The 23,719-nt window shown below is 41.0% G+C and overlaps 1 protein-coding gene across 9 annotated transcripts in view; it reads left to right on the forward strand.

Moving 5' to 3' along the window:
- Positions 1-23,719, forward strand: part of KATNAL2 (katanin catalytic subunit A1 like 2) — a 409,798-nt gene that overhangs the window by 6,535 nt on the left and 379,544 nt on the right. For 4 of the 9 annotated variants that reach the window (XM_016933645.4, XM_016933646.4, XM_063796082.1 and 1 more), the window contains exons 2-3: positions 22,110-22,328; positions 22,907-22,976. In XM_016933645.4, the coding sequence (XP_016789134.1) occupies positions 22,270-22,328; positions 22,907-22,976 (129 nt within the window). In that variant the 5' untranslated portion in view covers positions 22,110-22,269. Of the gene's footprint in view, positions 1-22,109; positions 22,600-22,849; positions 22,977-23,719 lie in introns of those variants that run through there. The other 5 variants (XM_063796078.1, XM_016933647.4, XM_063796080.1 and 2 more) reach the window with 2 other exon arrangements.

Raw genomic sequence — 23,719 nt, forward strand, 5'->3', positions numbered from 1 at the left:
TAGATTCTGGATATTAGCCCTTTGTCGGATGAGTAGGTTGCAAAAATTTTCTCCCATTCTATAGGTTGCCTGTTCACTCTGATGCTAGTTTCTTTTGCTGTGCAGAAGCTCTTTAGTTTAAGTAGATTCCATTTGTCAATTTTGGCTTTTGTTGCCATTGCTTTTGATGTTTTAGACATGCAGTCCTTGCCCATGCCTATGTCCTGAATGGTATTGCCTAGGTTTTCTTCTAGGGTTTGTATGGTTTTAGGTCTAACATTTAAGTCTTTAATCCATCTTGAATTTATTTTTGTATAAGGTGTAAGGAAGGGATCCAGTTTCAGCTTTCTGCATATGGCTAGCCAGTTTTCCCAGCACCATTTATTAAATAGGGAATCCTTTCCCCATTGCTTGTTTTTCTCAGGTTTGTCAAAGATCAGATAGTTGTAGATATGCGGCATTATTTCTGAGGGCCCTGTTCTGTTACATTGGTCTATATCTCTGTTTTGGTACCAGGACCACACTGTTTTAGTTACTGTAGCCTTGTAGTATAGTTTGAAGTCAGGTAGTGTGATGACTCCAGCTTTGTTCTTTTGGCTTAGGATTGATTTGACAATGCAGGCTCTTTTTTGGTTCCGTATGAACTTTAAAGTAGTTTTTTCTAATTCTGTGAAGAAAGTCATTGATAGCTTGATGGGGAAGGCATTGAATGTATAAATTACTTTGGGCAGTATGGCCATTTTCATGATATTGATTCTTCCTACCCATGAGCATGGAATGTTCTTCCATTTGTTTGTATCCTCTTGTATTTCATTGAGCAGTGGTTTGTAGTTCTCCTTGAAGAGGTGCTTCACATGCCTTGTAAGTTGGATTCAATACCTTGTAAGGTATTTTATTCTCTTTGAAGCAATTGTGAATGGGAGTTCACTCACGATTTGGCTGTCTGTTTGTGTGTTATTGGTGTATAAGAATGCTTGCGATTTTTGTACATTGATTTTGTATCCTGAGACTTTGCTGAAGTTGCTTATCAGCTTGAGGAGATTTTGGGCTGAGATGATGGGGTTTTCTAAATATACAATCATGTCATCTGCAAACAGGGACAATTTGACTTCCTCTTTTCCCAATTGAATACCCTTTTTTTCCTTCTCCTGCCTGATTGCCCTGGCCAGAACTTCCAACAGTATATTGAATGGGAGTGGTGAGAGAGGGCATCCCTGTCTTGTGCCAGTTTTCAAAGGGAATGCTCCAGTTTTTGCCCATTCAGTATGATATTGGCTGTGGGTTTGTCATAGATAGCTCTTATTATTTTGAGATACGTCCCATCAGTACCTAATTTATTGAGAGTTTTTAGCATGAAGGGTTGTTGAATTTTGTCAAAGGCCTTTTCTGCATCTATTGAGATAATCATGTGGTTTTTCTCTTTGGTTCTGTTTATATGTTGGATTACATTCATTGATTTGCGTATGTTGAACCAGCCTTGCATCCCAGGGATGAAGCCCACTTGATCATGGTGGATAAGCTTTTTGATATGCTGCTGGATTCGGTTTGCCAGTATTTTATTGAGGATTTTTGCATCAATGTTCATCAAGGATATTGGTCTAAAATTCTCTTTTTTTGGTTGTGTCTCTGCCAGGCTTTGATGTCAGGATGATGCTGGCCTCATAAAATGAGTTAGGGAGGATTCCCTCTTTTTCTATTGATTGGAATAGTTTCAGAAGGCATGGTACCAGCTCCTCTTTGTACCTCTGGTAGAATTCGGCTGTGAATCCATGTGGTCCTGGACTTTTTTTTGGTTGGTAAGCTATTGATAATTGCCTCAATTTCAGAGCCTGTTATTGGTCTATTCAGAGATTCAACTTCTTCCTGGTTTAGTCTTGGGAGGATGTATGTGTCGAGGAATTTATCCATTTCTTCTAGATTTTCTAGTTTATTTGCGTAGAGGTGTTTATAGTATTCTCTGATGGTAGTTTGTATTTCTGTGGGATCGGTGGTGATATCCCCTTTATCATTTTTTATTGCATCTATTTGATTCTTCTCTCTTTTCTTCTTTATTAGTCTTCCTAGCGGTCTATCAATTTTGTTGATCTTTTCAAAAAACCAGCTCCTGGATTCATTAATTTTTTGAAGGGTTTTTTGTGTCTCTGTTTCCTACAGTTCTGCTCTGATCTTAGTTATTTCTTGCCTTCTGCTAGCTTTTGAATGTGTTTGCTCTTGCTTTTCTAGTTCTTTGAATTGTGATGTTAGGGTGTCAATTTTAGATCTTTCCTGCTTTCTCTTGTGGGCATTTAGTACTATAAATTTCCCTCTACACACTGCTTTGAATGTGTCCCAGAGATTCTGGTATGTTGTGTGTTTTTTCTCATTGGTTTCAAAGAACATCTTTATTTCTTCCTTCATTTCATTATTTACCCAGTAGTCATTCAGGAGCAGGTTGTTCAGTTTCCTTGTAGTTGAGTGGTTTTGAGTGAGTTTCTTGATCCTGAGTTCTAGTTTGATTGCACTGTGGTCTGAGAGACAGTTTGTTATAATTGCTGTTCTTTTACATTTGCTGAGAAGTGCTTTACTTCCAACTATGTGGTCAATTTTGGAGTAGGTGTGGTGTGGTGCTGAAAAGAATGTATATTCTGTTGATTTGAGGTGGAGAGTTCTGTAGATGTCTATTAGGTCCGCTTGGTGCAGAGCTGAGTTCAATTCCTGGGTATCCTTGCTAACTTTCTGTCTTGTTGATCTGTCTAATGTTGACAGTGGGGTGTGAAAGTCTCCCATTATTATTGTGTGGGAGTCTAAGTCTCTTTGTAGGTCACTAAGGACTTGCTTTATGAATCTGGGTGCTCCTGTATTGGGTGCATATATATTTAGGATAGTTAGCTCTTCTTGTTGAATTGATCCCTTTACCATTATGTAATGGCCTTCTTTGTCTCTTTTGATCTTTGTTGGTTTAAAGTTTGTTTTATCAGAGACTAGGATTGCAACCCCTGTCTTTTTCTGTTTTCCATTTGCTTGGTAGATCTTCCTCCATCCCTTATTTTGAGCCTATGTGTGTCTCTGCACGTGAGATGGGTTTCCTGAATACAGCACACTGATGGGTCTTGACTCTTTATCCAATTTGCCAGTCTGTGTCTTTTAATTGGAGCATTTAGCCCATTTACATTTAAAGTTAATATTGTTATGTGTGAATTTGATCCTGTCATTATGATGTTAGCTGGTTATTTTGCTCGTTAGTTGGTGCAGTTTCTTCTTAGCCTTGATGGTGTTTACAATTTGGCATGTTTTTGCAGTGGCTGGTACCAGTTGTTCCTTTCCATGTTTAGTGCTTCCTTCAGGAGCTCTTTTAGGGCAGGCCTGGTGGTGACAAAATCTCTCAGCATTTGCTTGTCTGTAAAGTATTTTATTTCTCCTTCACTTATGAAGCTTAGTTTGGCTGGATATGAGATTCTGGGTTGAAAATTCTTTTCTTTAAGAATGTTGAATATTGGTCCCCACTCTCTTCTGGCTTGTAGAGTTTCTGCCGAGACATCAGCTGTTAGTCTGATGGGCTTCCCTTTGTGGGTAACCCGACCTTTCTCTCTGGCTGCCCTTAACATTTTTTCCTTCATTTCAACTTTGGTGAATCTGACAATTATGTGTCTTGGAATTGCTCTTCTCGAGGAGTATTTTTGTGGCATTCTCTGTATTTCCTGAATCTGAATGTTGGCCTGCCTTGCTAGATTGGGGAAGTTCTCCTGGATAATATCCTGCAGAGTGTTTTCCAACTTGGTTCCATTCTCCCCGTCATTTTCAGGTACATCAATCAGACGTAGATTTGGTCTTTTCACATAGTCCTATATTTCTTGGAGGCTTTGTTCGTTTCTTTTTATTCTTTTTTCTCTACACTTCTCTTCTCGCTTCATTTCATTCATTTCGTCTTCCATCACTGATACCCTTTCTTCCAGTTGATCGCATCGGCTACTGAGCCTTCTGCATTCATCGCGTAGCTCTTGTGCCTTGGTTTTCAGCTCCATCAGGTCCTTTAAGGACTTCTCTGCCTTGGTTATTCTAGTTATCCGTTCGTCTAATTTTTTTTCAAAGCTTTTAACTTCTTTGCCATTGGTTCGAATTTCCTCCTGTAGCTCGGAGTAGTTTGATCGTCTGAAGCCTTCTCCTCTCAACTCGTCGAAGTCATTCTCCATCCAGCTTTGTTCCGTTGCTGGTGAGGAGCTGCGTTCCTTTGGAGGAGGAGAGGCACTGTGATTTTTAGAGTTTCCGGTTTTTCTGCTCTGTTTTTTTCCCATCTTTGTGGTTTTATCTACCTTTGGTCTTTGATGATGGTGACGTACAGATGGGTTTTTGGTGTGGATGTCCTTTCTGTTTGTTAGTTTTCCTTCTACCAGACAGGACCCTCAGCTGCAGGTCTGTTGGAGTTTGCTAGAGGTCCACTCCAGACCCTGTTTGCCTGGGTATCAGTAGTGGTGGCTGCAGAACAGCGGATATTGTGAACTGCAGATGCTGCTGCCTGATCGTTCCTCTGGAAGTTTTGTTTCAGAAGAGTACCTGGCCATGTGAGGTGTCAGTCTGCCCCTACTGGGGGGGTGCCTCCCAGTTAGGCTACTCAGGGGTCAGGGACCCACTTGAGGAGGCAGTGTGCCTGATGTCAGATCTGAAGCTGCATGCTGGGAGAACCACTACTCTCTTCAAAGCTCAGTTGGAAATGCAGAAATCACCTGTCTTCTGCATCGCTCATGCTGGGAGATGTGGACCGGAGCTGTTCCTATTTGGCCATCTTGGCTCCTCCCCCCTGATATGGAACATTTTCATCAACCCCAGGAAGATTCCTATTCCCCCTTCCCAGTCAAACCTCCCACCAGAAACAACTTTTGATCTGATTTCTTTCTCTTTTTTTTGAGACAGAGTCTCACTCTGTTGCCCAGCCTGGAGTGCAATGGCACGATCTTGGCTCGCTGCAACCTCCACCTCCCGGGTTCAAGCAATTTTCCTGCCTCAGCCTCCCGAGTAGCTGGTATTACAGGCATGTGCCACCACGCCCTGCTAATTTTTTTTGTACTTTTAGTAGAGACAGGTTTTCACCATTTGGCCAGGCTGGTCTCGAACTCCTGACCTTGTGATTCACCCACCTCGGCCTCCCAAAGTGCCGGGATTACAGGTGTGAGCCACTGTGCCCGGCTTTGCTCTGATTTCTAATACTAAAGTTTAGTTTTCTATATTTTAACATTTAATATAAGTGGAATCATACAGCCTATACTCTTCTGCTTGGCTTTTTAAATTCAGCATAAATTATTTGAGGTTGACATGTTGCATATTTCAATTCTTTTTTTGTTTTTTTTTATTTTTTGAGACAGAGTCTCACTCTGTTGCCCAGGCTGGAGTGCAATGGCATGATCGCAGCTCACTGCAACCTCCACCTTCCGGGTTCAAGCAATTCTCCTGCCTCAGCCTCCCAAGTAGCTGGGCCTACAGGTGTGTGCCACCATGCCCAGCAAATTGTTGTATTTTTAGTAGAGACGGAGTTTCACCATGTTGGCCAGGCTGGTCTCAAACTCCTGGCCTCAGGTGATCCACCTGCCTCAGCCTCCCGAAGTGCTGGGATTGCAGGCATGGGCTATCACGCTTGGCCACAATTCATTTCTTTTTATTGCTGAGTAGTATTCTATTGTACGAATAGACCCCAACTTATCCTTTCTCTTGTTGATGGACATTTAAGTTGTTTCCAGGTTTTGATTATTGTAAATAAATGCTATCAACTTTCTTATACGGGGCATTTTATAGATATCTTATTTTATTTCTCTAAAATAAATATTTAAGAATGGAATTGCTGGAACATAGAGAAGAAGTATGTTTAAATTTTTTATTTATTTATTTTTTTGAGACAGAGTTTCACTCTTGTCACCTGGGCTAGAGTACAGTGATGTGATCTCAGCTTACTGCAACCTCTGCCTCCCAGGTTTGATTGATTCTCCTGTCTCAGTCTCCCGAGTAGGTGGGATTACAGGCGCATGCCACCACGCCCGGCTAATTTTTGTACTTTTAGTAGAGACAGTGTTTCACCATGTTGGCCAGGCTGGTCTCGAACACTTGACATCAGGTGATCCGCCCTCGTCGACCCCCAAAGTGCTGGGATTACAGGCATGAGTCACTGCACCTGGTCCTTAACTTTTTACTAAACTGTCAAATATTTATACAACTTTTCAGACTCTCACCAGCAATGTATATGGTTAATAACTTTTCAATGATCAAATATTTTTGCTCAACATTTTCCTTAACCTTGAAATTATTTGATAATATTGAATATCAGCCCTTCTTTGAAATGCTTGTTCTTGACTTCATGATAGAACTCTGTTGTCTTCTTTCTATTTTGCCAAGTTATCTCTATATGCCTCTTTTTACATATCACTAATATATTCAGTTTCAAATATCTTCTATTCTCCTAATTTGTCACTACTATTAAAATTTATAGACTATGAGTTAAATGACCTAGATTCCAGAACAGAACCTTCTTCAAGATATCTTTTTGACATAGATTCATAACATACACTAGTAGGATGAAGATAAATCTGCTTTTAGAGGAAATTTATGTCCAGTGAATGAAGTTAGAAAAAAGAAAAGCAGGCCGGGTGCGACGGCTCACACCTATAATCCCAGCACTATGGGAGGCCGAGGCAGGTGGATCACCTGAGGTCAGGAGTTCGAGACCAGCCTGGCCAACATGGTGAAACCCCGTGTCTACTGAAAATACAAAAATTAGTGGGTGTTGTGGCAGGCACCTGTAATTCCAGCTAGTTGGGAGGCTGAGGCAGGAGGATTACTTGAACCTGGGAGGTGTAGGTTGCAGTGAGCAACCATTGCACCTCAGCTTGGGTGACAGAGTGAGACTCCATCTTAAAAAAAATAAATAGGCCAGGCGCAGTGGTTCACACCTGTAATCCCAGCACTTTGGGAGGCCAAGGCAGGCAGGTCATGAGGTGAGGAGTTTGAGACCAGCCTGGCCAACATGGTGAAACCTGGTCTCTCCTAAAAATACAAACAAATTAGCCAGGCATGGTGGCACACGCCTGTAGTCCTAGCTACTCGGGAGGCTGAGGAAGAATTGCTTGAACCCAGGATGCGGAGGTTTCAGTGAGCTGAGATCATGCCACTGCACTCCAGCCTTGGCAATAGAGTGAGACTCCGTCTCAGGAAATAATAATAATAATAATAAATAAATAAATAAATAAATAAATAAATAAATTAGCCAGGCGTGGTGACATGTGCCTGTAGTACTAGCTACTTGGGAGGCTGAGGCAGAAGAATTGTTTGAACCCAGGAAGCGGAGGTTGCAGTGAGCTGAGATCGCTCCACTGCACTCCAGCCTGGGCAACAGAGTGAGATTCCGTCTCAAAATAAAGAAATAAATAAATCAAAATAAAATAAAAAATTTAAAATTAAATAGAATTCAAAATTTAAAAAGGCAGGGTGTGGTGGCTCACACCTGTAATCCTAGCAGTTTGGGAGGCAGAGGTGGGTGGATCACCTGAGGTCAGGAGTTCAAGACCAGCCTGGCCAACATGGTGAAACCCCGTTTCTACTAAAAATACAAAAAATTAGCTGGGCGTGGTCGCACACACCTGTGGTCAAAACTACTCAGGAGGCTGAGGCAGGAGAATCACTTGAATTCAGGAGGCGGAGGTTGCAGTGAGTCAAAATCATACCATTGCACTCCGGCCTGGACAACAGAGCAAGACTGTCAGAAAGAAAGAGAGGGAGAGAGAGAAAGAAAGAAAGAGGAAGGAAGGAAGAGAGAGAGAAAGAGAGAAAAAAGAGAGAGAGAGAGGGAGAGAGGGAGGGAGGAAATAAAGGTAGAATAAAAGAAATAAAGACAGCAGTAGAAAATAATTAAATGGAAAAAACAATAAAATAGAGACCAATACAATTAAAGTGTTGCTCTTTGAAAGCAATTATAAATAGACAAATCTCTAGCAAGAATTTTCTTTTTTTTTCTTGTTTTCTTTTTTTTTTTTTTTTTTTTTGAGACGGAGTCTAGTTCTGTTGCCAGGCTGGAGTGCACTGGCGATCTTGGCTCACTGTAACCTCCGACTCCCGGGTTCAATTGATTCTCCCACCTCAGCCTCCCAAGTAGCTGGGATTACAGGTGCGTGCTACCATGCCCGGCTAATTTTTTTGTATTTTTAGTAGAGACAGGGTTTCACTGTGTTAGCCAGGATGGTCTCGATCTCCTGACCTCGTGATCCGCCCGCCTTGGCCTCCCAAAGTGCTGGGATTACAGGCGTGAGCCACCACGCCCGTCCCACTAGCAAGAATTTTCAAGAAAAGCATTAGAAAACAAGAACAAAATTTACATTTAGGAGCCAACCATAATTATAGATTCTGCAGAAATTTTAAAATAAAAGAATAAATAGTTTCCTTCCAATAAATATGAGAACACAGAAGAAATGTATACAAACTACTAAAAGAAATTAAAAAATGAAAGGGCTGGGCACGGTGGCTCACACCTGTAACTCCAGCACTTTAGGAGACCAAGGCGGGTGGATTACCTGAGGTCAGGAGTTTGAGACCAGCCTGGCCAACGTGGTGAAACACTGTGTGTAATAAAAATACAAAAACTAGTTGGCATGGTGCTGTACGCCTGTATGCACCGCCACTCAGGAGGCTGAGGCATGAGAATCACTTGAACCCAGGAGGCGGAGGTTGCGGTGAGCCGAGATCGTGCCACTGCACTCTAGCTTGGGCAACAGAGCAAGACTCTGTCTCAAAAAAAAAAAAAAAAAAAAAAAGCATTCTTCACTCATTTCGCAAGGCTATTATAACTTTGATGCCAAAACCAGGCAAAGGTAGTTTTTTTGTTTGCTTGTTTGTTTTGAGACAGAGTCTTGCTCTGTTGCCCAGGCTGGAGTGCAATGGTGCGATCTCAGCTCACTGCAACCTCTGCCTTCTGGGTTCAAGCGATTCTCCTGCCTCAACCTCCTTAGTAACTGGGATTACAGGTGCGTGCTACCATGCCCCACTAATTTTTGTATTTTTAATAGAGACAGGGTTTCACTATGTTGGCCAGGCTGGTCTCAAACTCCTGACCTCAGGTGATCCGCCCGCCTCGGCCTCCAAAAGTGCTGGGATTACAGGCGTTAGCCATTGCACCCAGCCAAGGTAGTTTTTTAAATCTCACTTATAAACTGCAAATTTACCTCAGGAATTCAAGGACGATCTCATGTTAACATATATATTTTATAACTTGGTAATTTGATCCAACTCACCATCTGAGGACAACAAAAAAGCTGGATTAAAAAAAACTAGAGGCAAATATCTAATATAAGGAATTATCTGGCCAAAATCTAGATGACGATATTCAAGGAAATTAAGCCAAGCATTTTTTCTGAAGGAATTTACCAATGCAAAGGCAAAATTGACAAACTGAGTTGTGATTTTTGCAAGATTATGGGGCAAGAGAAAAAGAAATCTAAATCTAGTGCCCACAGGAGATGAAGAGGTTAATAAACATGCTCCATATTTAATATGAGGCCCCATAGGGTAAAAATAAACCAGAGGTAGGTCAGCACTTCCACAAATTGCAGTCTGGTTTTATACTAATCAGGAAATCTGAAACCCAGAATGTTGAATAAACTGGTCCTAGACTGGCAATCCATAGGCACCAGGCATAAACAAACAAAAATTATCTCCACAATAAGGTATCATCAGCCTAAATGTCAAAATATCTTTTTTTAAAATTTTATTATTATTATACTTTAAGTTTTAGGGTACATGTGCACAACGTGCAGGTTTGTTACATATGTATACATGTGCCATGTTGGTGTGCTGCACCCATTAACTCGTCATTTAGCATTAGGTATATCTCCTAATGCTATCCCTCCCCCCTTCCCCCACCCCATAACAGTCCCCGTCCCCAGTGTGTGATGTTCCCCTTCCTGTGTCCATGTGTTCTCATTGTTCAATTCCCACCTATGAGTGAGAACATGTGGTGTTTGGTTTTTTGTCCTTCTGATAGTTTGCTGAGAATGATGGTTTCCAGTTTCATCCATGTCCCTACAAAGGACATGAACTCATCATTTTTTATGGCTGCATAGTATTCCATGGTGTATATGTGCCACATTTTCTTAATCCAGTCTGTCACTGTTGGACATTTAGGTTGGTTCCAAGTCTTTGCTATTGTGAATAGTGCCGCTGTAAACATACATGTGCATGTGTCTTTATAGCAGCATGATTTATAGTCCTTTGGGTATATATCCAGTAATGGGATGGCTGGGTCAAATGGTATTTCTAGTTCTAGATCCCTGAGGAATCGCCACACTGACTTCCACAATGGTTGAACTAGTTTACAGTCCCACCAACAGTGTCAAAGTGTTCCTATTGCTCCACATCCTCTCCAGCACCTGTTGTCTCCTGACTTTTTAATGATCGCCATTCTAACTGGTGCGAGATGGTATCTCATTGTGGTTTTGATTTGTATTTCTCTGATGGCCAGTGATGATGAGCATTTTTTCACGTGTCTTTTGGCTGCATAAATGTCTTCTTTTGAGAAGTGTCTGTTCATATATTTCGCCCACTTTTTGATGGGGTTGTTTGCTTTTTTCTTGTAAATTTGTTTGAGTTCATTGTAGATTCTGGATATTAGCCCTTTGTCGGATGAGTAGGTTGCAAAAATTTTCTCCCATTCTGTAGGTTGCCTGTTCACTCTGATGCTGGTTTCTTTTGCTGTGCAGAAGCTCTTTAGTTTAATTAGATCCCATTTGTCAATTTTGGCTTTTGTTGCCATTGCTTTTGGTGTTTTAGACATGAAGTCCTTGCCCATGCCTATGTCCTGAATGGTATTGCCTAGGTTTTCTTCTAGGGTTTGTATGGTTTTAGGTCTAACATTTAAGTCTTTAATCCATCTTGAATTAATTTTTGTATAAGGTGTAAGGAAGGGATCCAGTTTCAGCTTTCTACATATGTCTAGCCAGTTTTCCCAGCACCATTTATTAAATAGGGAATCCTTTCCCCATTGCTTGTTTTTGTCAGGTTTGTCAAAGATCAGATAGTTGTAGATATGCGGCTAAATGTCAAAATATCTTATAAATAATTTGCTCAAAAAATGACCAGTATTTAGTCAAAAATTAGCAGACCATACATGGAAACAAACATTTTGAGTCAGAACTAACAGAAATGTCAAACAAAAGGAAACCTACCAGAGCAACCAGAAATGACTGCAATAAGAGCATGCTTACACATGTGCATGCTTAAAAAAAATAACCTAATAGAAACTCTAGAATTAATAGGTTTAAGAACCCAATGCATAGATTTAATAGCATATTGCACACAGTTTAAGATAATTACTAACCAGAACACATGCTAGAAGACTACTTAGGGCCGCAACACCCACTGACTCCCTGAGTCAGCTAGGAGGAGAAACCAAGGCACAGGAAGCCCAACAGGAAGTAAGCTCTGCAGCCATGTTTTCCTGAGGAAGCTGCTGACAAAGTGGCCCAGCCAGCACAGGTATTTTAAGGAGGTGCCGCCACCTCTTTGGGGCAGCAAAAATATCTCTTCTGGAGCCTTCGAAGGCTAAATGGACTATATTGTCCAGGCTGGACTCGAACTCCTGAGCTCAAGCAAGACTTCCACCTCAGCCTCCAGAGTAGCTCGTACTACAGGCATGTGCCACTGCAACAGGATAGTTTTATGTATTTAAATAAGTTTACATTGCAAAAGAAAAAAAAGAGGCCGGGCACGGTGGCTCACACCTGTAATCCCAGCACTTTGGGAGGGCGAGGCAGGCGGATCGCAAGGTCAGGTGTTCGAGGCCAGCCTGATCAACATGGTGAAACCCCATCTCTACTAAAAATACAAAAATTAGCCAGGCATGGTGGTGTGTGCCTGTAGTCCCAGCTACTCAGGAGGCTGAGGCAGGAGAATCACTTGAACCTGGGAGGCAGAGGTTGCAGTGAGCTGAGATTGCACCACTGCCCTCCAGCCTGGGCAACAGAGCAAGACTCCATCTCAAAATTAAAAAAAAAAGACCCTCTGGACCAGTAGGAACTATAAATGAACTATAAATATCTGTTGAGGATGCCATAGTTGAGACTTCCTTGAGTGACTTAAATTTACCAGTAAAATAAAAAATTTCAAGTTTGTATGCACCTAATAATATGGCCTCAGTGTATCATACAGAACCACAATGAGAAACAGACAAAATCCACTTTTCTATGGTGGAACATTTTACCATACCTATCTCAGTAACTGAGCCCCAAAATCAAACAAAACATCATTAAAGATATAGATTTTTGAAATAACATGATTAAAAAACATAACCCAATTTATATATTAATGTTCACAAATGCATTATTTCAAGTGCACATGGATTATTTGTAAAAGTTGAACATACTCTGACAATAGAGCAAGTGCCCATAAATTTTAAAGAACTGAAATCATACAGAGTACGGTCTGTGCACAATTAAGCTAGAAGTCAATAAAGAATAATAACCAGAAAATCTTAATTTTTATATTTAAAAATTAAGAAATACTTTTCTACATAACCTGGGGGTGCTGGGCATGGTGGTATGCACCTGTATTCTCAGCTACTTAAGAGGCTCAGGTGGGGGGATCGATTGAGCCCATAAGTTTGAGACCAGCTTGGGCAACATAGCGAGATTCCATCTCAAATGAATAATCTAGGGGTCAAAAGAGAAATCACCATGAAAATTTTAAAACTATTTACCTGAATGATGATGAAAATACTACATATCCAAATTTATGGGCCAGACACGGTGACTTATGCCTGTAATCCCAGCACTTTGGGAGGCTGAGGCAGGTGGATCACTTGAGATGAGGAGTTCGAGACCAGCCTGGCCAACATGGTGAAACCCCATCTCTACTAAAAATATTTTAAAAATTAGCCAGGTGTGGTGGCGGGTGCCTGTAATCCCAGCTACTCCGGAGGCTTAGGCAGGAGATTCGCTTGAACCCGGGAGGTGGAGGTTGCAGTGAGACAAGATCATGCCATTGCACTCCAGCCTGGGCAACAGAGCAAAACTTCTCAAAAAAAAAAAAAAAATTACTAGGTATGCCAGAAAACAAGATTAAGTGACTATAAACCAATGTGGGAGGTTTGTGAGGAACTGCTAAAAATCTGTTTTTCACTCACCTCTCTATCAGGAAGGCTGTCCTGAGGCAGTTTTTCATCACTTTCCAGGTTCTGATGAGGTGTGAGAAACCACTATAAGAGTATGAACTCTTGATATGGTCTGATGAGAATGTACTTTACCTCTGTGATCTTCCTAAATCTCATAACCCCAGTTTTTCATGAGAAAAACATAGACAAATTTCAATTGAGAGGCATTCTACAAAATACCTGTCCAGTACTCCTAAAAATATAAAGGTCATCAAAAACAAAGTCAGAGAAACTGTCACAGCCTAGAGGAGACTAAGGAGACATAATGGCTAAATGTTTTTTGTTTTTTAAAATTTTTATTATTATTATTTTCTATTTATTTTTATTTTTTAATAGCTAAATGTTATATGGTATCCTGGCTGGGATCCTGAAACAGAAAAGAACACTAGGTACAAACTAAAGAAATCTGAATAAAGTATGGGCTTTAGTTAATAATAATGTATCAATGTTTGTGTGATCTTTTTCACCAAGCTGCATATATAGATGCTTCTAAATTCCCTCCAGCTTACCAATGTAACACACAAATTTTATCATTTCTGAGTTCTATGACCTGAAAAAGTTTAGGAAGCACTGACCTAGAGAAACTCTCATACATGTACATGTGCACTAGGAGACATGTACAAGGATATTTATTGCATCACTGTTTGTAATCATGAAAAAATGAAAACTGAACCTGTCCATCAACATGATAGTAGATACTGTGATATATTCCTGCAAAAGAATACTATGTGGGCCAGGCTCGGTGACTTGCACCTGTAATCCTAGCACTCTGGGAAGCCGAGACAGGAGGATCACTTGAGCCCAGGAGTTAGAAATCAGCTGGGACAACATAGGGAGATCTCCCTTCATACAAAAATTAGCTGTCATGGTGGTGCACACCTGTAGTCCCAACTAATTGGGAGGCTGAGGTGGGAGGATCACTTGAGCCTGGAAAGTTGAGGCTGCAGTGAGCCATGTTTGTGCCACTGCACTCCTGGGTGACAAAGCAAGACTCTGTCTCAAAAAATTAAAAAAAAAATGCTTTGTGTAGAATAAGAAAAAAATGAATAAACTAGAGCTACATATAAAAACATGGGCAAATCTCAAAAACAATGTTAAATGAAAAGGTCAAGTTGGAAAAAGTTATCTACTCTTTATATACGTTTTTCAAAAAACATAAATGCTATATATTCATGGATATATACATATGTGATAAAAATTCAAAACCTTACATGTGAATGGTGACTATCAAAACCAGGACAGCTGGTACCTCTGGGGGATGGGAATAGGATCCGTAAAGGCTATTTTGGGTATTCCACTATACTTAACACAGTTTTCTTTCTTTAAAAAAGAAAGGATCTGAAGCAAATATGGCAAAATGTTAGGATTTGATAGATCTGGAAGGTGAATATATCAATGTATTATTCTCTACACTTGTATGCTTAAGATATTTTATAACAAAATAAACACAAAATATATCCTAACTCTGATCGTTCTTCAATACTTCCACTGCTACTGCCACCATTTGACCTGGATAACTTTCAGTAGCCATCTATCTTATCTCCTTGCTTTCTCTCTCATTCCATATAACATCCATGATAATATTTTATAAATATAAATTAGATCTCACCACCCTCCTATTCAAAATCTTTCAATGGGTTTACATTACTCTAAAAATAAGAATCAAATGCCTTATCACATTCCGCAGTCCCTTGTTTCAACTCCCTTTATCCCTGGTTCACTTAGTGTCACTATCCTTCCTCCAGTATCATTATCTATCCTCTCAAACTGCTTGATTTTCTTTATGGAATATATCACTACCTCAAATTATATTAATACATGTATTATGGGTATGATCAATTCCTGCACCCCCAGTCCTTTGCTAGCATATAAGTTCAGTGAAGGCAGGGACTTTATTCTCTATTCTATCCCCATTGTTTGACTCACGTCAAGTATGAAATAAGTATTTTCAGAATAAATGACGAAATGAGGCTAGGCATGGTTGTTCATGCCTGTAATCCCAGCACTTTGGGAGGCCGAGGCGGGCAGATCACAAGGTCAGGAGATCAAAACCATCCTGGCCAACATGGTGAAACCCCGTCTCTACTAAAAAGACAAAAATTAGCTGAGTGTGGTGGCACGCACCTGCAGTGCCTTGGGAGTCTGAGGCAGGAGAATTGTTGAACCTGGGAGGCGGAGGTTGCAGTGAACCGAGATTGTGCCACTGCACTCCAGCCTGAGCGGCAGAATGAGACTGCATCTCACAATTAAAAAAAAAAAAAAAAAGAAAAGAAAAGAATGATTTATTTTCATTCAAAAAGAGAAGGGATGTCATCTCAGTGGTAAAATATGGCAGAATCAAATGTATGGAGGCTGAAACTTACAGGGTATTCTATCAACAGTCACAACACTAATAGCCAAAACCCATAAAGTATTCATCGTGTGCCAGGCATTTCCAAGCACTGGAATCACATACTTTTTGGGGTGAATGTCAACTTTGTTTTCCTTCTTATAGGCCCTGCAGACCTATTCATATCTGAGATCCTGCATGCTAGCCACAATTGATTTGATTTGAAAGCAACACTGATTGAGAGAAAAGTCCATCCATTAGTCAGAGACAGCATTCTTTTCCTTGCAAGTTTGAGCTGATTGATGTGTAGGCTAAAGAAGTTTGAAGATGAGTCATACTAATGGCAGGACACTTTGGAGTGAAGGGAACAGCTGTTGAGGCCCCTGAAGCTACACTGGTCTCTGCCCTTTCTGAACCTTGTTGCTCAATGTTTCCTTGGCTTAATGACATAGGTTACCCTGCTATCCTTCCAGTAAAATACACCCCCTTCATTTTTAAAACTAACAGAGCTAAGTCTCTTTGTTTTGTTGATTATTCATTCTCTTACAGACAAAAAAAGCAAACAATCTCTAAATCAAGGAAACTTGAGTAAGGCAGTCCTTTCCACTCCTTGTCTCATTTAATCCCTACCACATTATGAGAGATTATTACTGTTCCCATTTTGCATATGAAGAAACAAGGTTTGAACAGGTCCAATACCTTTCCTAAAATTAGGAGTTAGTGATGGGGCAAGATTCCAGCCCTGGCCTGTATGACTCCCCAGAGCAGAGCTCTGAACTGTTATGTGGGGCTACAGGAAGGCCAGTAATAGGACTGCAGTAGAGATGAAGTTGGGAAGACAGGGCCAACATTGTGATACCATTCAGGGTAAATTAGAAAATAACACAGTGATGGGGCAAAAACCAGATTTCACTCTGTTTGTGGATAAGATCCAATAAAAGCTCTTTAGTCTTACATTCCAACAATCTTTGGCAGAGAGGATATATACCAACACAGAATGTCTGTGTGATTAAAACGCTCTCTCTCTCTTTGACAGAGTTGACAGTGTTTAAAGAATGACAGGATACATTTTTTAGAAACATAGAAAAATGGAGTTTTAACAATATATATTCAGAGATGGCTTGTAGTTGACTGTCACAAGGTTTGCAGTTAGGCAGGCCCATTTCTTGTCATTCTTCAAAACTCCCTCTCAATCTTGCATGCCTAGAGAAGCTCTGCTGAAGACAGTTTGACATAAATGAGGCTATGAAGACAGAATTCCAAGGTAGGGAGGGGACAAGGAGAGAAAGGGTTTGATGAATTAATGTATGATTTGAACAGAGTTAATAAAACAAAAAGCTTATGATTAGCCATAATCCCAGCATTTTGGGAGGCCGAGTTGGGACAATCACTTGAGGCCAGGAGTTTGACATCAGCCTGGCTAACATAGCTGGACTCCTGCTCTACAGAAAAATTTAAAAATTACCTGTGTATGGTGGCATACTCCTATAGTCCCAGATAGTTGGGAGGCTGAGGTGGGAGGATCACTTGAACCCAGGAGTTCCAGGCTGCAGTGAGCTATTGTGATGGTGCCACTGCACTCCAGCCTGAGAGAGCAAGACCTTGTCTCCAAAAACAAACAAACAAAAAAACTTATGATTAAAAAACACTCAGAATCCCAGCATTTTGGGATGCCAAAGCGGGTGGATTACCTGGGGTGAGGAGTTTGAAACCAGCTTGGCCAACATGGTGAAACCCCATCTCTAATAAAAATACAAAAATTAGTCAGGTGAGATGGCAAGCACCTGTAATCCCAGCTACTGGGGGTAGGGGTAGGGGGGCTGCTGAGGCAGGGGAATCGCTTGATCCCAGGAGGTGGGGGTTGCGCTGAGCCGAGATCATGCCACTGCATGCCAACCTGGGCAACAAAGCCAGACTCCATCTCAAAAAACAAAAAACAAACAAACAAAAGCCCATTCAGAAATCACCTTACAAAACATCCTTGCTGTCACAGAAAGAATAAGTGGAATAATTGGTTTTCTCCAACTAAAATTGGATTATATTTTTTCAATACTTTAAAAAATAATGTGCCTTGGAGGTGGGGAGGGGTGGGGAGGAAAAGCAAAAAATAAAAATAAAAATAATGTGCCTTGAGAAACAAATGGTAGGCTTGAGCTCTATTTTTGTATCCACCTAATAGTATAATTTTGTTTCTCTTTTTTGAGACAGGGTCTCACTCCTGTTGAGTAGTTGGGACTATAGGTGTGTAAATAATTTCTTCAAAAAAAGTGCTGCTTTCTTCCATTTTGGAGTCAATTTTGCACACATTAGAATGCCTAATATTATCCTAAAAAGGCTCTGTTTATTCTTGTTTTCCAACTGTTACACATAAAGTTTTGGTGTGGCAAAAGGAATAGCACTCGAATATAAAATTTTCTTTTTAATTCTCAGCAAGGCAAGTTACTTCTATAGAAGGGTGCCTACCCTTACAGATGGAGCAATAGTGAGTGCACACTTGGACAGGGGAGGGGAAGGGAAGGGGTGCGCCTGTTGCTGAGTCGTTCCCTACCAGCTAGGGTTACAGGGCACAGGCTAAACTAATTCTGATTGGCTAATTTAAATTAAAGGGTGAGTGCTTTGGCGGGAGTCAGGGCAGAGCAGGTATCAGGTAATCGGAATGAGTCAGGGTGGAGTAGGTAATCGAAAAAGGTTGCTATGTGAGGAAGTTAAGTTTAAAAGTAGAAGGCAAATAATTGAAGATACTGACACATTCTTTGAAAAGAAATTTAGAACTCATATCTAATACAGCCTTTTGTTCTCCATATATTTCACCTTGTATAGTTTCTGCTGTTACATTACCAAGTTCACTAATCCTTTTTCTGCAATTCTAATCAGCTGTTAAGCTCATCCAGTAAATTTTTAATTTCAGAAGTTCATTTTGGGTCAGGCATGGTGGCTCACGCCTGTAATCCCAACACTTTGGGAGGCCGAGGTGGGCGGATCATGAGGTCAGGAGATTGAGACCATCTTGGCCAACATGGAGAAACCCTGTCTCTACTAAAATACAAAAATTAGCCGGGCGTGGTGGTGCATGCCTGTAATCCCAGCTACTTGGGAGGCTGAGGCAGGGGAATAACTTAAACCTTGGAGGCGGAGGTTGCAGTGAGCTGAGATTGCACCACTGCACTCCAGACTCCAGCCTGGCAACAGAGCAAGACTCCATCTCAAACAAACAAACAAACAAAAGTTCATTTTGTTCTATTATAATATCTTCTATCTGTCTCCTCATTATGCTCATAGTTTTCCTTTCTTGACTACAATAATAGTTATTTTAAAGTCCTTGTCTGCTATTCTATCATCTCTGTAATTCCTGGATATGATTCTAATGATTTATTTTTCTCCTGTTCATTGGTCACATTATTCTGCTTTTGTAATTTTTTTTTTTTTTGCATATCTAGCAATTTTGGTTGGATGTTGGATATTGTGAATAAGATGTTGTTGAGTACCTAAATTTTGTTTTCTTCCTTTAAAGAATGCCGGGTTTTATTTTGTCAGGCAGATAAGTTACTTGCAGATCAACTCTATCCTTTTGAGGTTTGTTTTAAACCTTGTCAGGGTTTGGCCAACAGGGTTTGGAGTAGTACTCTGACTACTCGAACTGTGAATTTCTCTCAGGCCTGTGAGAGTAATGGTAATTTTTCTACTTGCAGCACTCCGGAAGTTGTTCTTTCTGCGTTTTTTGATGTGTATGGTCTCATAGACTCTCATCCTTGGCACACACAAGTTAGAATCCATCCAAAGACCCAAGGAGACTCCTATACAAATTTCTAGAATTTTTTTTCTGTGTACTCATTCTTTTCCAGTAATTTTGTCAGGCATTTGAACTACAGCAACTCAATCTTGAATAGAAGCTGGGTAAAATGAGGCTGAGACCTACTGGGCTGCATTCTCAGAAGGTTAAGGCACTCTAAGTCACAGGATGAGACAGGAGGTCAGCACAAGATACAGAACATAAAGACCTTGCTGATAAAACAGGTTGCAGTAAAGAAGCTGGCCAAAATCCACCAAAACCAAGATGGCGATGAGAGTGACCTCTGGTCATCCTCACTGCTACACTCCCACTAGCACCATGACAGTTTACAAATGCCATGACAATGTTAGGAAGTTACCCAATATGGTCTAAAAAGGGGAGGCATGAATAATCCACCCCCTGTTTAGCATATCATCAAGAAATAACCAAAAAATGGGCAACCAGCAGCCATCAGGGCTGCCCTGCCTATGGAGTAGCCATTCCTTTACTTTCCTAATAAACTTGCTTTCACTTTATGGAGTCACCCTGAATTCTTCCTTGTGCAAGATTTAAGAACCCTCTTTTGGGGTCTGCATCAGGACTCCTTTCTGTTAACAATTTGTCCTGCAAGTTTAACCTGATTTAGCATCCCCAAACTTCTACCTCTCAACTTAGTGAAGCTCACATGCTCTACTTTTGTTCCTTCTTCCTGTACTAAAGTCCAAAAAGGACTTCCACACAGAGATCTAGCATGATTGTAGGGCTCACCTTAATTGTTTTTCTTCCCTCTTGTATCTCAGTCCTGTGATGCCTATTGTCTTATTTGCAAAAACTATTTCTCATTTATCTTGTCTGGTTTGTTGTGTAGTGGTCTAGTTTTCTAGTTGTTTAGAGTAGCAGGTCTAGTCCAGTACTAGTTACTTGATATGGCCAGAGGAAGAAGCTCTTTGAAAATATTTCTGTAGCAAAATGTTAACTAACAGATTTGTGTCCCTTAGAAAAGACAATTTCAAAGGTTATAGTTTCATTGCCTTGTAAGACATTAACAAGTTTTGTATCTAACCTAGCAGTCTTATAAAGTTGGCCTTCTGTACCCATGGGTTTGGCATCTGGGGATTCAACCAACAAAGAATTGAAAATATTAAAAATAAGTAGTACAACAATAAAAATTAATATAAATAAAAAACTCGGTATAATGAGTATTAACACAGAGTTTACATTGTATTTGGTATTACAGCGATCTAGAGATGTTTTCAAGTATACGGGATGGGTTGGGAGCAGCGGTTCACACCTGTAATCCCAGCACTTTGGGAGGCCAAGGGGTGGGGGTGGATCACTTGAGGTCAGGAGTTCGAGACCAGCCTGGCCAACATGGTGAAACCCCACATGTACTAAAAATACAACAATTAGCTGGATGTGGTGGTAGGTGCCTGTAATCCCAGCTACTCAGGAGGCTGAGGCAGGAGAATCGCTTTAACTAGGAAGGCAGAGGTTGTAGTGAGCCGAGGTCACGCCACTGCACTCCAGGCTGAGCAACAGAGCGAGACTTCGTCTCAAAATAACTAAATAAATAAAAATAAAAAATAAAGTATATGGAAATTAGCTGGGCATGGTGGCATGCGCTTGTAATCCCAGCTACTCAGGAGACTGAGGCAGAGAATTGCTTGAATCCGGGAGGCGGAGGTTGCAGTGAACCAAGATCGTGCCACTGCACTCCAGCCTGGGCAACAGAGCAAGAGTCTGTCTCAAAAAATAAATAAATAAATAAATAAAGTATACAGGATGATGTGCGTACTTACATGCAAGTAGCATGACATTTCATATAAGGATCCCCAACTTTGGTATCAGTGGGAACCATAGAACCAGTTTCCAGTAGATGCTAAGGGACACTATACTAACATTGTTTTCTAAAAATGTCTGTAAATATTCAGTTCCTTATAATGCTCTTTAAACCAGCTTTACCATCTTATTGGCTCCCTCATTAATGAGTTAGGCAAAATCATTGACAGGCGTTCATTCATATCAAAGAATCACATTTTTAACTTTTTGAAAACCATATGTCAACAAAACAATGTGATAAGTGCAGTATGAAAAGTATGTTGTGGAATCAGGAACTAATTTGTTCTCTGCCTAAGCTTCGCCTAGGTTAAGTATAGTGATTGTTAGAAGAAAACGCCATTGAGTTATCCTAGAAGGTGACATTTGAGCTGTCTTAGCAGGCAATATAGACTTTTCTTATGCAGCAGGGGTGAGAGTGGTCCTCCAAGCCAAATAAACTACTCATTAGTCGTTCACAAGCATTGTAAGCAGTTCGCTTGTGTTAGAGTGGGGTTGCCTGTATCCAGGTGGGAATTAGAGGTGAGACTGGACAGGAAGGGTGGAAGCAAGGCATAGTGAAAAGAGCACTGGCTTCAGTCAGGAAACAGGTTTGCATCCTAACTCTATCTAGAACTACTTATTAATAATTTGGCTTTTGGGGCCTGTTTGCATAACTGCAAATTGGGGCATTAATAACTTCTCCATGTTGTGTTAGGATTATATTAGATAGCCAAGTAAATCGCATAGTACATTGGTGCTGTAGATGTTTAATAAATTACAGTTATGGTTATTAATTAGAAAGTGGTCAACAATTTCACATGGTGCCAAGTTGGAATAAGATAAAGAATATTAAATAATCTGTAATCGGATTTCCCAATTAGGAAGTTATTGACGACTCTGGCAAGAACTGCTTCAAAGGAGCAGGACCAGAATGTGTTGAGAAGTGGGTGGAAGGTGAGGAAATGAGGAAGAGTATAGCTAGTCCTTTCAGAAAGCTTGCCCTGAATGGGAGAAAGGTGATTCAGTTCAACACTTACGAGAACTTTTTTTTTTTTTTGTAGATTGAGGAAACTTGAATATTTTTGTATCCTGAAGGGAGAAATGGATGAAGAAGAAATGGATGAAGAAGACCGAAGATAATGATGAAGGGATAATTTGGAATAGGATTCACAGCAAGAGAGACAGAAGGGAAAGACATTGAAGAAACAGACTAGTTAACGCATGAAAAAAATAGAGCAGAGGAAAACACGTCCATGTTTTTCCACGTCTAATGAGAACAGGTCTGATGTGAAAGGAATTGGAGGAGAAGGGGAAGTTTGGTGATGCACAGTTTGCATCCCAGAAGGCTCTTGACAACCAAAGTGTCCACAGCAGATTCATCCAGTCTAGATAGACCATGCACAGAGAATTTCAAAGAAAAGCAGAATAGATTTCCAAACCTTTACCCTAATCCAGGGAGGAGAAGACGGGACGTCAAAATATAGTCTTGGGTATAGAAGCATTGGGTTGCAAAGACCTGAACAACTGCTGAAATCAAGGACAAATATTATGGTACATGGCCCTGGGTCAGCTTGTATTTTAGAAACGAATTAAGAAAACCAAAACAATTGCAAAGCCCGCCCTATGCTCTAACAATCTTCCCTCTTCGATCTCTTCATTGGCCAGTGTCATGCAAACACTCTGGATTAAACATGCATGGTCTAACATTGATTGGCATGTTAAAGAATCCTTCTGTGGCCAGCGATTGGCGGGCGTGTCTGGGCTCTAGCCAATCCGGAAAGGGGCGGGCTGGTTAAGCGTCAGGTTCCTTGGATCGACCGGTCAGCCCGGTAACTGACTCCTTTCCTCCCTTCTCTAGGGTCCTAGCACAGTGTCTGATGGAGCTTTCCTACCAGACCCTGAAATTCACGCATCAGGCACGGGAAGCGGTAAGGAACGCATATATAAAAAATGATTATACCAAGAACCCCTCTCCTACTGTTGCTGCGGGACGATTCCGAGTCTCCGATTGCTATGGCGACAGAGTCCGCTACTAGAGAAGCGCAAACGCAGTGAGAGGCGCTCAGCCGATGTGGTTAAATCCCGGGCTGGGCTTGCAGCCGTGATGGAGGGAAAAATAAATGAGACACAGGCGGGTTTGGGGGTGACAACGGGTCGGATGAAAGGGACGGCAGCGTCGGTTCCTGATTGAGGAAATGAGGTATTGACGGGGAGGTGTTATTAGACTCTGGATCTTGATTGGGTGAATGGATTTGGGGAGTGGTCAAAATTAGATTGTTGAGAGACAGGAAAACATTGACCTGGGAGTTAGTTAGAATATTGGCTTCTGATCCTCATTTGCCATCACTAAGGCGAGAGATCTTAGGCATTTAATTCCCCTCTTGGGCTTCAGTTCCTCCATCTGAAAGTCAGGGAATTGGACCGTAATCTTTTTCACACGAAGATTACGTGGGCTCTACAATACATTAAGTGGTTTACCGTGGTCTGTATCACCTGCTACTGGCCAGCAATTCTTTCCACAGCGATGAACATGAATTGAGGACACATTTGTCTGCCAGGCACTGGGGAGATAAAAACAACGTGGGGGCGGGGGGAAGGAAAAATAAAAATAAAGTTAAAAAATACTTCTACCTGGATCTCATTCCTAGAGGTTCAGAATTACTGGCTTGGG

The sequence above is a fragment of the Pan troglodytes genome, chromosome 17, assembly GCF_028858775.2.
Source record: "Pan troglodytes isolate AG18354 chromosome 17, NHGRI_mPanTro3-v2.0_pri, whole genome shotgun sequence".
In the NCBI taxonomy this organism is placed as follows: domain Eukaryota; kingdom Metazoa; phylum Chordata; class Mammalia; order Primates; family Hominidae; genus Pan; species Pan troglodytes.